Here is a 12436-nt window from a genome sequence, read left to right on the forward strand (position 1 = left end):
AACAAATTTGTATCATGCACACCCCAAAGAAGCAATATTCTTTAGCTGTGTCCAAAGGTATTCTTTTAAGTCAACTATGAAAATCAAGTATATTATATGTGTGATACAACCACTGCAGTTCCCAAATCCATTTTTAGTAAAAATACTCTCATAGTGTATGTGGCATTTAATGGAATGTGAGATTACATCACTGTCTGAGTACAAGTATGTCTGGCTATAAAATTTAACAGCTGTACTGTCACAGAGGTATGTTACTGAAATAACAATATGGAAATAAAAAGAGCTCCTTACTCAAAGCTAAGATACTTCAGTTACTCTAGTTTAACTTTTGCATTTTTTCCCAGTGACTGCAGTGTCTAAGGTCCATGCACTTCTACCTACACAGTTGCAGAGCTGCTATGAGGAATTTCTCATTTTACCTGAAAATATATGACTACAGCAAATACAAATACTGTAGCAATCAGATTCATGAGATTGGGCAAATTCTGTCGGTAAAAAGCCTCCCGCAAAGCCCGGACTTTGTCGGTCCGTGTAGCCAGAAGATGAAATAATGCAATCACAGCACCCTCAAACTCTGTTCCTGCACAAAGCAAAAAAGTAGAAGAAATTTTAATCTGTAAATTAAAAAAAATTTAAGAAATAGTATCTTTCTTTTGGAAATTTTAAGAACAACACATATAAAATCAGTCACAATAGGACATAAATCCTGCTACGACAAATATATCACAATACAGGATTCTGCTTTAGCTTATAGACTAATCTACCAAAACATTATTCCTGGTTTAAAAGACAAAACAAAACAAAACCAAGTAACACATATGAAAGAACACTCTTTTTCTTTCTTTTCTGGGGGCAAGAGGATGATTGGAAGGAAGAAATAATAAACAAGGAGAGAAACAGCTTTAGAAAATCAGTAATAAAATGCAATAAAAAGAACTACTAAAAATCAGGTGAAAATTAAAGCACACTAAAACCATGGCTCAGGATTTCAAATGCATGCATTAAACTAGTTAACTTCTTGATGCAAAAAGGCTGTATCTTAACCTGGTATCAGGACAACCAGATGTCAAAGACTGGCTGAGGAATGAAGAGATGGTAGTCTCTGAAGAATCAAACTAGCTTAAAGTAGTTTGGAGGCACCAACTATAAAAGCATCCTATAACCACCAGCAACAGTTGGATCATAAACAATTCTGAACATGTAGAATTTCTTATCTTCTCTATTTCTATCGACTAAATGATGCTACAAGACTATTTCAGTTTGGAAACCCAAAAATTTTCAGTCAAGGGTCTTCAAGTCCCATTTTAGCTACTGCAATTCGAATCAGCAAAAGCAAACTTGTAGGTTATTAATCTTCCTGTAAATCAGACGTTTTCATCTTCAATGTTAGACAACTGACTTTAAAACATTTTTTTAATATCCATCCGATAAACATCTGATAGTTTATGTATAGTATACATCCAGTGAAACACGTTAGTTGTAATCGCACATGTACCTCTGCCAGTGTTGATGGTAGTGGGACTAAAAGCCTTCCAGACAATGGTTTCACAGATATTGGTAGCAATAAACAGGGAAATACCAGACCCCAATCCATAACCTTTCTGTAGCAACTCATCTAACAGCAACACAATCAAACCAGCAACAAACAGCTGTGGGAAAAGAAACAAAATTGAGCAGAAACAATAATAAATTAAGTCAAGAATAATGTATTAATTCCCTGCTTCAGTATTTTCGTCATGTTGGAGAGTGATCATCAAGTTTTTCACCTGAGTATCATTCATGCAGTTATTTCCGCCCTCTCACGTACAAATGCCTGCACATCTCACCTAGCAATGATCTCTGTGACTTTTCAACACTGACACTAGCAAACAGATTACTCAGTGAGCGCTTTTTCAAAGTGTTTAAGTTTGTGCATTTACTGCTTTGCTCTACAGGATAACGTCTCCAAGCTGCATCTGTGCCATTTAGTGAGTAGTCCTCCATGGTACTGAACAGCAGCTACTGCTTTCAAAGTCTACCAATTCCTGTATTTCGAATCAAGCAGCCACTCCTACCTGAAACATTTTTGACATTAACTATTACAACTTTCTCCTCCTTTATGGAGTATCTAGAATTTCTCATATATAGACAGATACAAAGGATGATGCTTTATAGCAGTAAAAATAAATAAATAAAAGGCAACCAGACATAGGTTTTTCCTTCCAGCTATACTGTATCTAACCAGTCTCAGTTACACACAAAATAGCTCATTACAAACCTGAATTATAATAAGAAGACAAATTCCAGCACCCATTTCAGCAGGATCTCCATACATTCCAGTCATAACATACACAATGGCTTGCCCAATGGTAATAATCATCCCAAATACTAAAACAAGAGAGAAAGCAAATCCTTTAAAAAAATCTGCTGAAATCACCTACCAAAGAAATCTCACATCTAGTATCACTTAGGCAGGCTGCTTTCCCAAGAACAAAAATATGCTTATTAATTTTAATTGGAACAGTGCTTACATTTCTGAGCTCCATTGAACAAGGCTCTGTCTTTTGGAGTATCACCAACTTCAATGATCTTCGCTCCAGCTAGCAGCTGCATGATCAAACCAGATGTCACAATGGGTGAGATACCTAATTCCATCAAAGTACCTAAACAGGAAGAAAAATTAACACGATTGCCGTTCAAGCATCTCTCCTGAAGAATTATACTCTGAGGATATTAGTTAGTCTGTTGAAAGGTTTCTGACCTACAAGGAACATTTTTCATAACACTTCAAACATGTATATTCCAGTACAGGTATGATCAAAACAAAGACCATTACCTCCTCACAGAAGAAGGCTGCCATGTTAAAATCTGTGATTTTGAAGGCAGCACAAAAAACCTATGTAGCTTTTCACTTCCAAGTATTTTTGTGAAACCATGCTAACACTAAAGGTCAATGCACACTGAAGCTCAGCTTTTTGGCATATCATATCTGCTCTCACATGTAGTACAGTGGTGTTCCATCACAAAATTGCCAAGAGAACTATTAATAAACTATTTAGCCACTGCAGATGTGAAGTCTCAACAAGAACCAGTGATAGGGGACCGGTAAGGTCATATGGAAGATGAAAAGAAGTAGAAACAGTGTATTGATAGCTGATCAGCCTAGAAGTTTATCTATCCTCACACCTCATCTCTGAAAGGAGCCCCTTCTTTGGGGGATATCTCATTCTGTATTTCCCTTTTCCCATATATCAGTCATTTATTCAGAAACTGCTTCTGGCAACTTCTGCCAGTAATTTATTCAGAAAGTTTGAGTTACACGTGCTGCTTAATAACACCATTGGCTGCCCCTTCCCTGTTACACTATAAGGAAAAAGTGACTACCCATTCCCTATCCACTTTTTTCAGAGATGAAGACTTAAGAGACATTTGGGATACGCACATTCCGTGGCAAAGAATTCTTATTTTTTCAGGATCTCTTTCTATAGATTAATATCTACCTTAGGTTCTCCCTGGTGCCTTTTTCTGAGTGTTTTCTTTTTTAGTTCCACTATATCCTGTGTGGCATGGGAGATTAGAACTGCATGCAATATTCAATTTGTGCCACCTTACAGATTTGTACAGACATTTCTTCTGATCTTTTCAACCAGTTCTTAAGCCGTTAGGTCTTCCCTCTTATCCTGCAAGAGCTTAATTTCCTGAAGAGCCTTTAAAAAGTAATCTGAATTTAATAAAGGGTTTTTGAGCACCTCCCCTATTGTCTGGAGTCTTCATTTCTGCCTAACTACCAGAGTCCTCATTTCAGTTCTAATTTTTAAAAATTTTAAGCATTATTGCACAATTATTTTTTCTTTTTTTTTTTTTTTTAGTGTTTTCCCTGCCACCAAAATGTAAAATGTGAAAGCATTAAAGTCATTATTATAATTTGGTTCTTCCATACTTGCATCTTAAGAGTCTACACACTGTTCAGTACAGTGTTAAATACTACGTCACATCTCAAAGAAATCTGTACTTCTCCAACAGCAAGAAAATTAGGATGTCAAAAGCTGTAGCCTTTACCTCACATCCTGCAATGACATCTAGTCAGTTGACTTAGGTGAAAATTAACTGTCCCACTCCTGCTTTTTATTGCCTTCACAGTCTCTCTAGTCTTTTCTTGGCCACCGTTACCATTCTGTCTGGGTAGTGGATAGCATATTTAGTATCATACACTGCTAGCAAGACACAGAATTTTATATGCAAATTCTGCAGTAGAGTTTGAAACAGATAACTTATTTACCTTAATCTTCACTGGTGCAACAAAATTTGTCATTCCTAAATAATCTGTACCTTCACATTAGAGGGTTCCACTGATTTTCTTACTTCCAGCCAATTTTCCAAGATACAGGTCAGTCAGCGTCCTCATTCAGACTCATGCATGCCAGGTCACCCATCTTAAGTTTCAGACTTCTAGCATTAGTTTAAGTCTTCTTATACATTTGGTTGGGATCCACTTGTCTATTCTAAAATAAGTCAGTTTGGCTTTGCTAAACTATAAGCCAAATCATCTCTGCCCTTAGCTTTCCCACCTATAAAATTACTCACTCATAATGTTGCCAAAATATGAGACATAACTGACTTGTACACATAAGGTATTTTCTAATCAACACTCTCATACTGGACATTAGTGCTGTTGGTAAGTGGTGGGGCAGAATATTCCCTGTCCTATACATTAATCAGAAAGAGACTGCTCTCCAGTTCAAAACAGAATCATCCCAAAACTTGAGAATCAAGATTAATCTCATCTGCATGTCAAAGGAAACCCCATTGCTAAGATGAAGTACTCCTCAAGTATCAGTCAATTTTAATTACACCTGTGTTAAGAACTTTACAAAGTGTTTCAACATGACATTTGGGCTGTATGAAATGTAACAGCCAACTGTTTTTCTCCTGATCTGTTTATACCGACACAAAACAGAGAAAGGAATAATCTACTAACCTCTGTTTGACGCAAGAATGACTCGCATCCAATAGAAAGGATCTGCAGAATCTGATGACATGATTCCAAACAAAGGTATCTGTCAAAGCGCACAAAAGTATTAAACAGATATACAAAAGCATGCATTAATCCAAAAATCTTAACGTGTAATGATTCAACTGTTACACTGTTTAATATAATTTATTTCAACTTTTTTTTTTTTTCTTTCAGTTAAACCAGAGATACTGACACCATCTATTTTAATCCTCTAACTGGGGTGTGACTCAGAGAACTAAACCAAGACCCTTCTACAGGAAAAAGCAGAAACACCTAGAAAGAAGAGTCAGTGCACGTAAACCAGATTACTGAAGTTGAAGATGGAAATGCCTGACATATGAGATTCTGGAGTACTACAACTCACCAAAAGAACAGAAAAAGCATAAAATAAATAGGTTAGCCACCACAAGTCATTAACAGAACAAGGAAAAATATTAGATGATATGCCATTACTTATTTCACCAAATTTTTTGCAGCAATTTTGAGCTTAAAAAAAGAAAAAAAGAAAACTGTAGCAAAACATTTTTGAGAAGACAAAAGAAAGCAAGTTTTTAGGTTTTTTTAAACAGTCCTAAACAGAATTTCTTTTCAGTACAAATTAAAGATACAGCATAAACTACAATGTAAATATCTTCCTCCAGTGAGTTTAAATATTCAAATTCTACAGCTGGGAATATGTTTTAAAATATCCCATATGGAACTGTCAAAGTTAGCCAAGTTTATACAAAACCTCCAATATTCTATATGTCAATACTGAGGGATTTTGAGCTCTTTAAAACTCTTCTTAATCACAAAAACAACAGACTAGGAATTCAGGCAATCTTATAGATTAACTCCTGAAAACTCTAGTCTGCACCACCTGATTTCCTTATTCAACTACCAGATCTCCTTATTCTACTACCATAATCTTTTGTATAGATTCAAAATCTTAATTATGCATATATCCAGCAGCTAGGAAACACAGATAAAATACATGTTCTTCTAGCTCTATTATCATTCCCACTTCCTCCATCCAAAAAAACAAGTAGGAACAAGACCTGGTTTTTAGCCTTTCAACAGTCCTTCAGAGTTGTGAACAAAAATTATTGAACTACTGCTCTGGAGTCTGGAATGGGTAAGTTAATAAATATAACCTAAAAAGCCTGACTCTGAAGATGTACAGTTCATTTTAAATCTCCTAAGAGGTTGTCTACAAGTTCTAAAAAATACATGTCAAGTAATACATGGATTCTCGTTTTCTGCAATATCCAAGTATTCTTTAAAAAAAAACACCACCACTATAAACAAGTTCTAAATGTCGACTTAAAACATCTGAGAGAAACATTTTCCTGCAATCTTTACAATCCATCGGCTTGTTGAAGAGGAATCAGGTAAAAACAGTCACTTCTATTTCACTTTCAAACTTGTCACTGCTAAAATTTAAATTTAGCTGCTAACAGGGGGTAAAGAATGCATAAAATTGCTCTGTTTGTTTATACTACTCAATGAATAATTAGCTCAGCTGTTTACCCTGCAGCCAGTATCATCATTTGATAGAACCTTTCATATAACAAGAAAAACATTATGGATTTTAGACTAAATAGAAAGCATTAGTTTTTGAAAACATATACAATAAAAAATAAAGACTATGTCAGAGAATCAGGGGTTTTTTTAACTGAATTAAATACTTATCTATAAAAGTACATAACTGAAACTGGTAGGTCAACATGAAACAAGAACTTCTCACACTTTTAGCATTCTATTTTATATATACAGAACGCACATTTTCTGAACACAGAAAACAGCAACACCTACCTGGCAGCATACTAAGAAAATGAAGAGCGTGATAGCTGTCCATAGTACCTTCTCTCTGAACTGGATCTACAGAACAGATTGTAGAAATGAATGTGTTCATTGTATGTAGAATTTTCACTGTCTTCTCACATTAGTACTAAATGCTATAGCATTCAGAATTAAATGCAAAGATATTGAACCAGAAAGCATAATTTCTCATTAGAACGTACTTTTAATAAAGATTTCAGATTTTATAGAGAGACCCAGTCAGGGGCTTCTGTGTAGTCAAAGAAAACTTGTATGGGATCTGGCAGATGGCGTGGCCAACATTCAGTGAGTAGAATATATTTTATATATAGTATTCTAATACAGTGAGTATTTACAGAAAAGCAGTAGTATGGCTAAAAACATGGGCATACCAGAACAAACATGAAAAATGAATGCAAAAAAATCTTTTATCTTCACTGATTAGTGCTCTAGGCTTCAACAGACTGGAGGCACTGTTTTGTAAGGCCTGAAGTTATTAAACTAAAGCACTATAAAGTTTTTGAAGAGATTTAACTGCTGTGAAAACAGGTAATAAAACCCAGAAGAACCATGAGGTTTGGAATTCAAAATATTTGGAATTAAATTCTTCAAAGGGTGGTAGAGAAAGCTTAAAAATTCACCATTATGTTCATGGACACGGACCACAAAATAATTTTTAGATATTTTTTCCCTCCCAAAATATTTTTATCCATGTAGATTACATCTTACTTTAAAAAGAATGTCAGATCAATAATCATTAGTCACTAACACATTGAAGAGAATCACAGGGTCACAACATTTGAGGCAACTGTAACTAGTACCCGGTGCAAAAAGAGAGGAATCAAAAGATTTAAGTTTGAACCAGAGGATTACTCAAAGCATGAGATAGAAAGAAATGCACTTGAAAAGACCAGAGAGCGCTAAGATGCAGTGTTATGTTCAAGTTCCCACCTCTCCTCCATGGACCGTAAACATTAAGAGAAGTGTGTTCACTGTAGGCAAGAGTACAGCAGCTACTAAAACGTGACATAAACTAACATGTAAGATAGATACAGCAGAAATACTAGCTTTCTGCCTCCAACCACTGAATCTGCCTGTAGAGAGGTAACAAAAAAAAAGGATTAGTGCCTGATTTTGTAGGTACTGAACACCCACAAATAAGAAACTACAAACTAAGGCAGCAGCACAGCTTCTCAAGCAAAAGAAACCCCAGTAGTCTGTATCTTTGTAAGTGAAAGCATGCACTTACTTAGAAGCAAAATAATCCCAGTAATTTAATTTATTTACTGATACCACCTCACCCTTAAAAAAGAGGCCAGATGCTAAAAATACTTACAGTACAAAGTTAAAAAAAGAAAAATAGTGACAGCAGCAAATAAATCCAAACAGTATCTTGTGTTAGATTTTATGCGGTGCTGACCCACTTTACCAAGTGCTGTTTGAATTCTACAATTCAGATTTTAAGTACAGACTTTTTAAAAGACAAATGCTTAACCAAATTATCTCTGCAGCCCAGCTGTTAACCTTAGCTTCTGAGGCATCAGTCAAGCTCTACAAATGCTCTGTCTCTCTCTGTAACTGCAGTGAATATGAACATTAGAGAAATTCTGTGTCATCCAAATCACAGTTATTCACCAGGAAAACAGTCTCTATGGTTCAAAAAGACAAAAAAGAAAAAGGAGGCATCTGAATCCATATGCCAGGAACAGCAAAATACAGACTGGTACCAAAATATTCCAGCCACAAATGATAACAAGCACAGGGAGAGTACATTTCATCATCTGATCAGATTCAATTGGACATTTTCTTCCTTTGACATTTTTCTTAAGACTTGTGAAAATGAAGGGACTTAAGCATCATTTTCTTGGTGTTCTGAACAGTGCGTTCTACTTAGAAATATCTGTGCATATGAGGGAAATATGAACCAATACTACTAACTACAAAAAGTAGCAATTGCTTCTGTTAATCAATTTGGCATAGTGACAGAAAAAGCCCGCTTCCCTCATCAACAATAATGGCAAATGATTCAATGAGAGCGCAACTGACTCAAAACTTCATCTTCACTTAACAATAAATAAAATTTTAGAGAAAATAGGTTTCTTTTATTATCTTCATTTCTTGCTCTGGCCTTAACCAACCCACTGAAACCATTACTAATTATGTCTGCCAGTGACAGCTTGCAAGAAAACAATAAATAACAATGAATTACAGTTATATAGAATGACCTAGGTCACTTGAGAGACTACAAGCAAGGAACACAACTTAAAACGCTCAAAGAGTTCTTCAGTCTAGGAAAGATGTTCCGAATTGTATTTCCACTTCAAATTTGCACAAAGCTGGCAACTGGCAGTCATTGCCTAGACAGCGACCTAGATAGTATTAAAGACAAAGTGACCCAAATAGCAAGGACAGGAATCTTGGCACCTCTCTGGGCATCCTTCATCTGCTGATAGAGGACATGGACAGATCAAGCACCTCTTCCTCTCTGGCAAATAGAAAGGGAGGAGGAAAAAAAACAAGAGAAAAATCACAGCTGTCGATGAGCTTTACAGAAACATCAATATTTGTATATTTGTCTTATTTAGTTTCCTCTTCCCATCCACTTCACTAGACAAAAATGGGATGGATGTAACCAATTCATCACAGATATGCCATAAATCAGCACTAGAAGACTGCACTAAGGTTCACCACTGCAGAAACAAAGATGGGTACCTTCCACCCAGATCTGGTGCATCCAAATCTTAGCACAGGGTCTGGCTCTGGAGATTCCTGCTCTGAAGATGCCTTTGTCTGACCTAAATAATTTGTTTGGAACCCCATTCCAAGAAGGAAAGATGCTGGAAAGCAACAAAGACAGACAGATGGAACAAAGAGCCAGGGGATAAATCCCATCTTTTTAAAAATCAGTTCCAGAGGGGAATAATCAGCAGTTTTTACTGTATCTTCTCCATTCAATCCAGCAGGCTCAGCTATGGTTACTGGAACAAACATCTCTGTATCCAGTCCTAACCTTCGGGAATCTCTCATCAACGAAAGAGGATTCTGTCAGATGGTGTCATGTTCCCAGCTATGCATTTCCTTTTAAGAATATAAAAATCAACATTCAGCTCTTAAGGAATTTTCATGCCAGTCATGACAATGAATATTAGGTAAATTTGTTTCTCTAATTAGAACCTTTGTCACCTAGGCGATATGTGCTTGCTTGAGTTTTGGAAGTAAAAAATGGTGGGGTGGGGTTGGGTTTTTCTGACAGGACAGATCTCTTTTTGATCTGCAGCAATTAACTAATTTTAATCTACAAAATGTGCTGAGAAATGGGAGGAGCTTCCAGGGCTGGGGGAACAGAGAGATCAGCTGTAAATGAACTCAGTTCACTGATTTCAGAACAGTGTCACAGTGAACAGGGAGCAATTACCTAACTATATCACAGATCACTCTCCCACTTCTTCAACGTGAATCACAGCTACGGGAGTGGAAAATATTTTGTGGGAAAGGAAGAACTGAATTTGTGGTTCCTGAATTACAGCACAAGCCTTTTCAAAGTAATATATAAGCCAGCTCAAAGCCGAGAGTTGTGACCAGTGCTCAAAGCCAATAGTGGTATCCACAAAGACAACAGTGGATTTCCACAGGGGAAAAAAAAAGCTTGAAAACCCTGTTCTAGTATATAAAAACAGATCCAATCGTACAGAGCTAAAACTAAATAAACTTAGTCTGGACAGGAGACTTTTTTTTAAAAATCAGCATAATTACCAAGTGGAACAACTTATCAGAAGGCTGTTAAGAATTCATTATGACAGTAATCTTTTACCTTAACATGGGTTCCCCCTCCTCCAAAGAATACATCGTACTTTAGGGCCTACTGTCTGTATTTATATTGGAGTCTGGACTTGAATATCATAATATTCTCTTATCTTTGAGCCAATAAAAGTAAGAACATAATGTGGCACTCACTTTTCTTTCCGGTTTCTGGATTTCAGGTAACACTGCACAGAATGGCTTAATAACTTCTAAAAATTTTACTGTTCCAGAAAAACAAACACACACAAAAGAAGAGAGAAAAATGTATTAATGAACCTTTATGAACTTATAACGCTTCATACAACTTTATTTAACTTCTAGGGGAAAAAAATAAAGTGTCAGTAACATTTTATAAGTGAATTATTTCATCAACACACGCTCTAATTCAGTGTCTGAAAATTAATGCCCTCTCAAAACAGCTGAAAACAGGGCAAAAATGTGAAAGAGAATTCTTGTTCTAATCAGATTTGGCCCATCCTTTTTTCCACAGCTGGAATCATTTTAGATGAGAAGCAGCACTGTGTATATCACAAGTGAACTAAATTGTATTCCATCTAAAAATAAATGACCTAGTATCAGACTGTGCTAGTTAAATACAGAAGCAAAGGATACTGTTATCAAAAAGTATCCATGTAGAGATTAAAATCTTGTGTTTTACAGAACTGAGAAAAAAAAATTCAAACTCTAAAACATGTTTAGAAATCCTAATTTAAATCATTGCAACACTTATTCTGATCAGAACTTTTGGGGCATTTCATTTTGACTTTTGATATATCTCTCTTCACAGTTTCTCCTCTAAAAACACAGAAAAACTCAACAGTTTGAGCTCTATTTTGGGGCGGGGGGGGATCAAAGCACATGTGTTCGGTGGGTAATTTGTCCTCCAAAACTTGGACATTTTTCCCAGCCTCAATACATTTGGATAGCCATAGAAAACAACCGTCAGTACCTCTTCAAAGAAAATGCATTTATTACACCGCGAGCCAAGTTAAGTAACGTTTTGGTCCAAATGCCACGTCTACTTTTACACTTTGCTGTGACATATTTCTCCTTTATTTATTCCAAGCTCTCAAGACAGCTCACCAGAAGGTGCATCTTGCTCCACAGTAAGGCGGCACAGCTCCCATATTAAAATACTAAAGCCATGGGGAAAAAAAAAAACAAAAAAACCCCAACCAACCCACCACAAAGCGGTGCCCCATCTCCCCCTCTAGCCCTGCTAGCTCGGCAGGAGCGTGTCCCGCTGCCGCCGACCCCCCGGCCTGCCCCTGAGGCGGGCACCTCAGGCACGCCGCCACCTCAGCCCACCGGACCGGCGACCGGCCGCGTCCCGCCCTCACGCAGACAGCGACCCCGCTCCCCCCCCCGGGCCGCTAGCCCTCGGCCGGCTATCCCGGGACCAGCCCCGTCGCCCGCGGACCGGCGCCGACCCGTACTCACTGCCCATGGCGGCGGCGGGACCGTCCGCCTGCCTCCGCCGCTCTCACCGCCGCTCCCCGCCTCCGCCGCCGCCGGCCGGCGCCGTCACGTGACACCGGCCGCAAGGCCCCCACCCCTTTGCGCGCAGGCATCGCTGCGGACGACTATCCCTGCCCTGAGGCGACGGCGCTACCGACTCGGCGGGGAAAAAGGAAACCGCCCCCCGTCCCCCCGCCGCTCACGGCGCCCCGAGCGCCGACCCGCTCCTTCCTCTGAGGGCAACGGGATCCGCCACCCGGGCGACGATCGCCGCTACGGGGCGGATCAGGCTCTCAGCGGACAGCCATAAGGGTGAAGGACCCGCGCTCCCAGAATGCTCTGCGCGCCGTGAGGGGAGGCCGGCTGTTCCCGCCCACGGGCGAC

General features: G+C 38.2%; 1 protein-coding gene across 13 annotated transcripts in view; it reads right to left on the bottom strand.

Annotated features, from left to right (window-relative positions):
* The window catches only part of SEC61A2 (Sec61 alpha 2 subunit (S. cerevisiae)), a 24364-nt gene extending 12278 nt beyond the window's left edge, over positions 1-12086 (bottom strand). For 2 of the 13 annotated variants that reach the window (XM_010580977.1, XM_010580972.1), the window contains exons 1-7: positions 9506-10740; positions 6788-6853; positions 4958-5036; positions 2511-2642; positions 2258-2367; positions 1496-1649; positions 420-580 (exon numbers count right to left, since the gene is read on the bottom strand). In XM_010580977.1, the coding sequence (XP_010579279.1) occupies positions 420-580; positions 1496-1649; positions 2258-2367; positions 2511-2642; positions 4958-5036; positions 6788-6853; positions 9506-9820 (1017 nt within the window). In that variant the 5' untranslated portion in view covers positions 9821-10740. The other 11 variants (XM_010580974.1, XM_010580981.1, XM_010580978.1 and 8 more) reach the window with 11 other exon arrangements.
* Positions 12087-12436: the final 350 nt, after the last annotated feature.

Source organism: Haliaeetus leucocephalus, unplaced genomic scaffold (assembly GCF_000737465.1).
Source record: "Haliaeetus leucocephalus isolate CR32 unplaced genomic scaffold, Haliaeetus_leucocephalus-4.0 Scaffold751, whole genome shotgun sequence".
Taxonomy (NCBI): Eukaryota; Metazoa; Chordata; class Aves; order Accipitriformes; family Accipitridae; genus Haliaeetus; species Haliaeetus leucocephalus.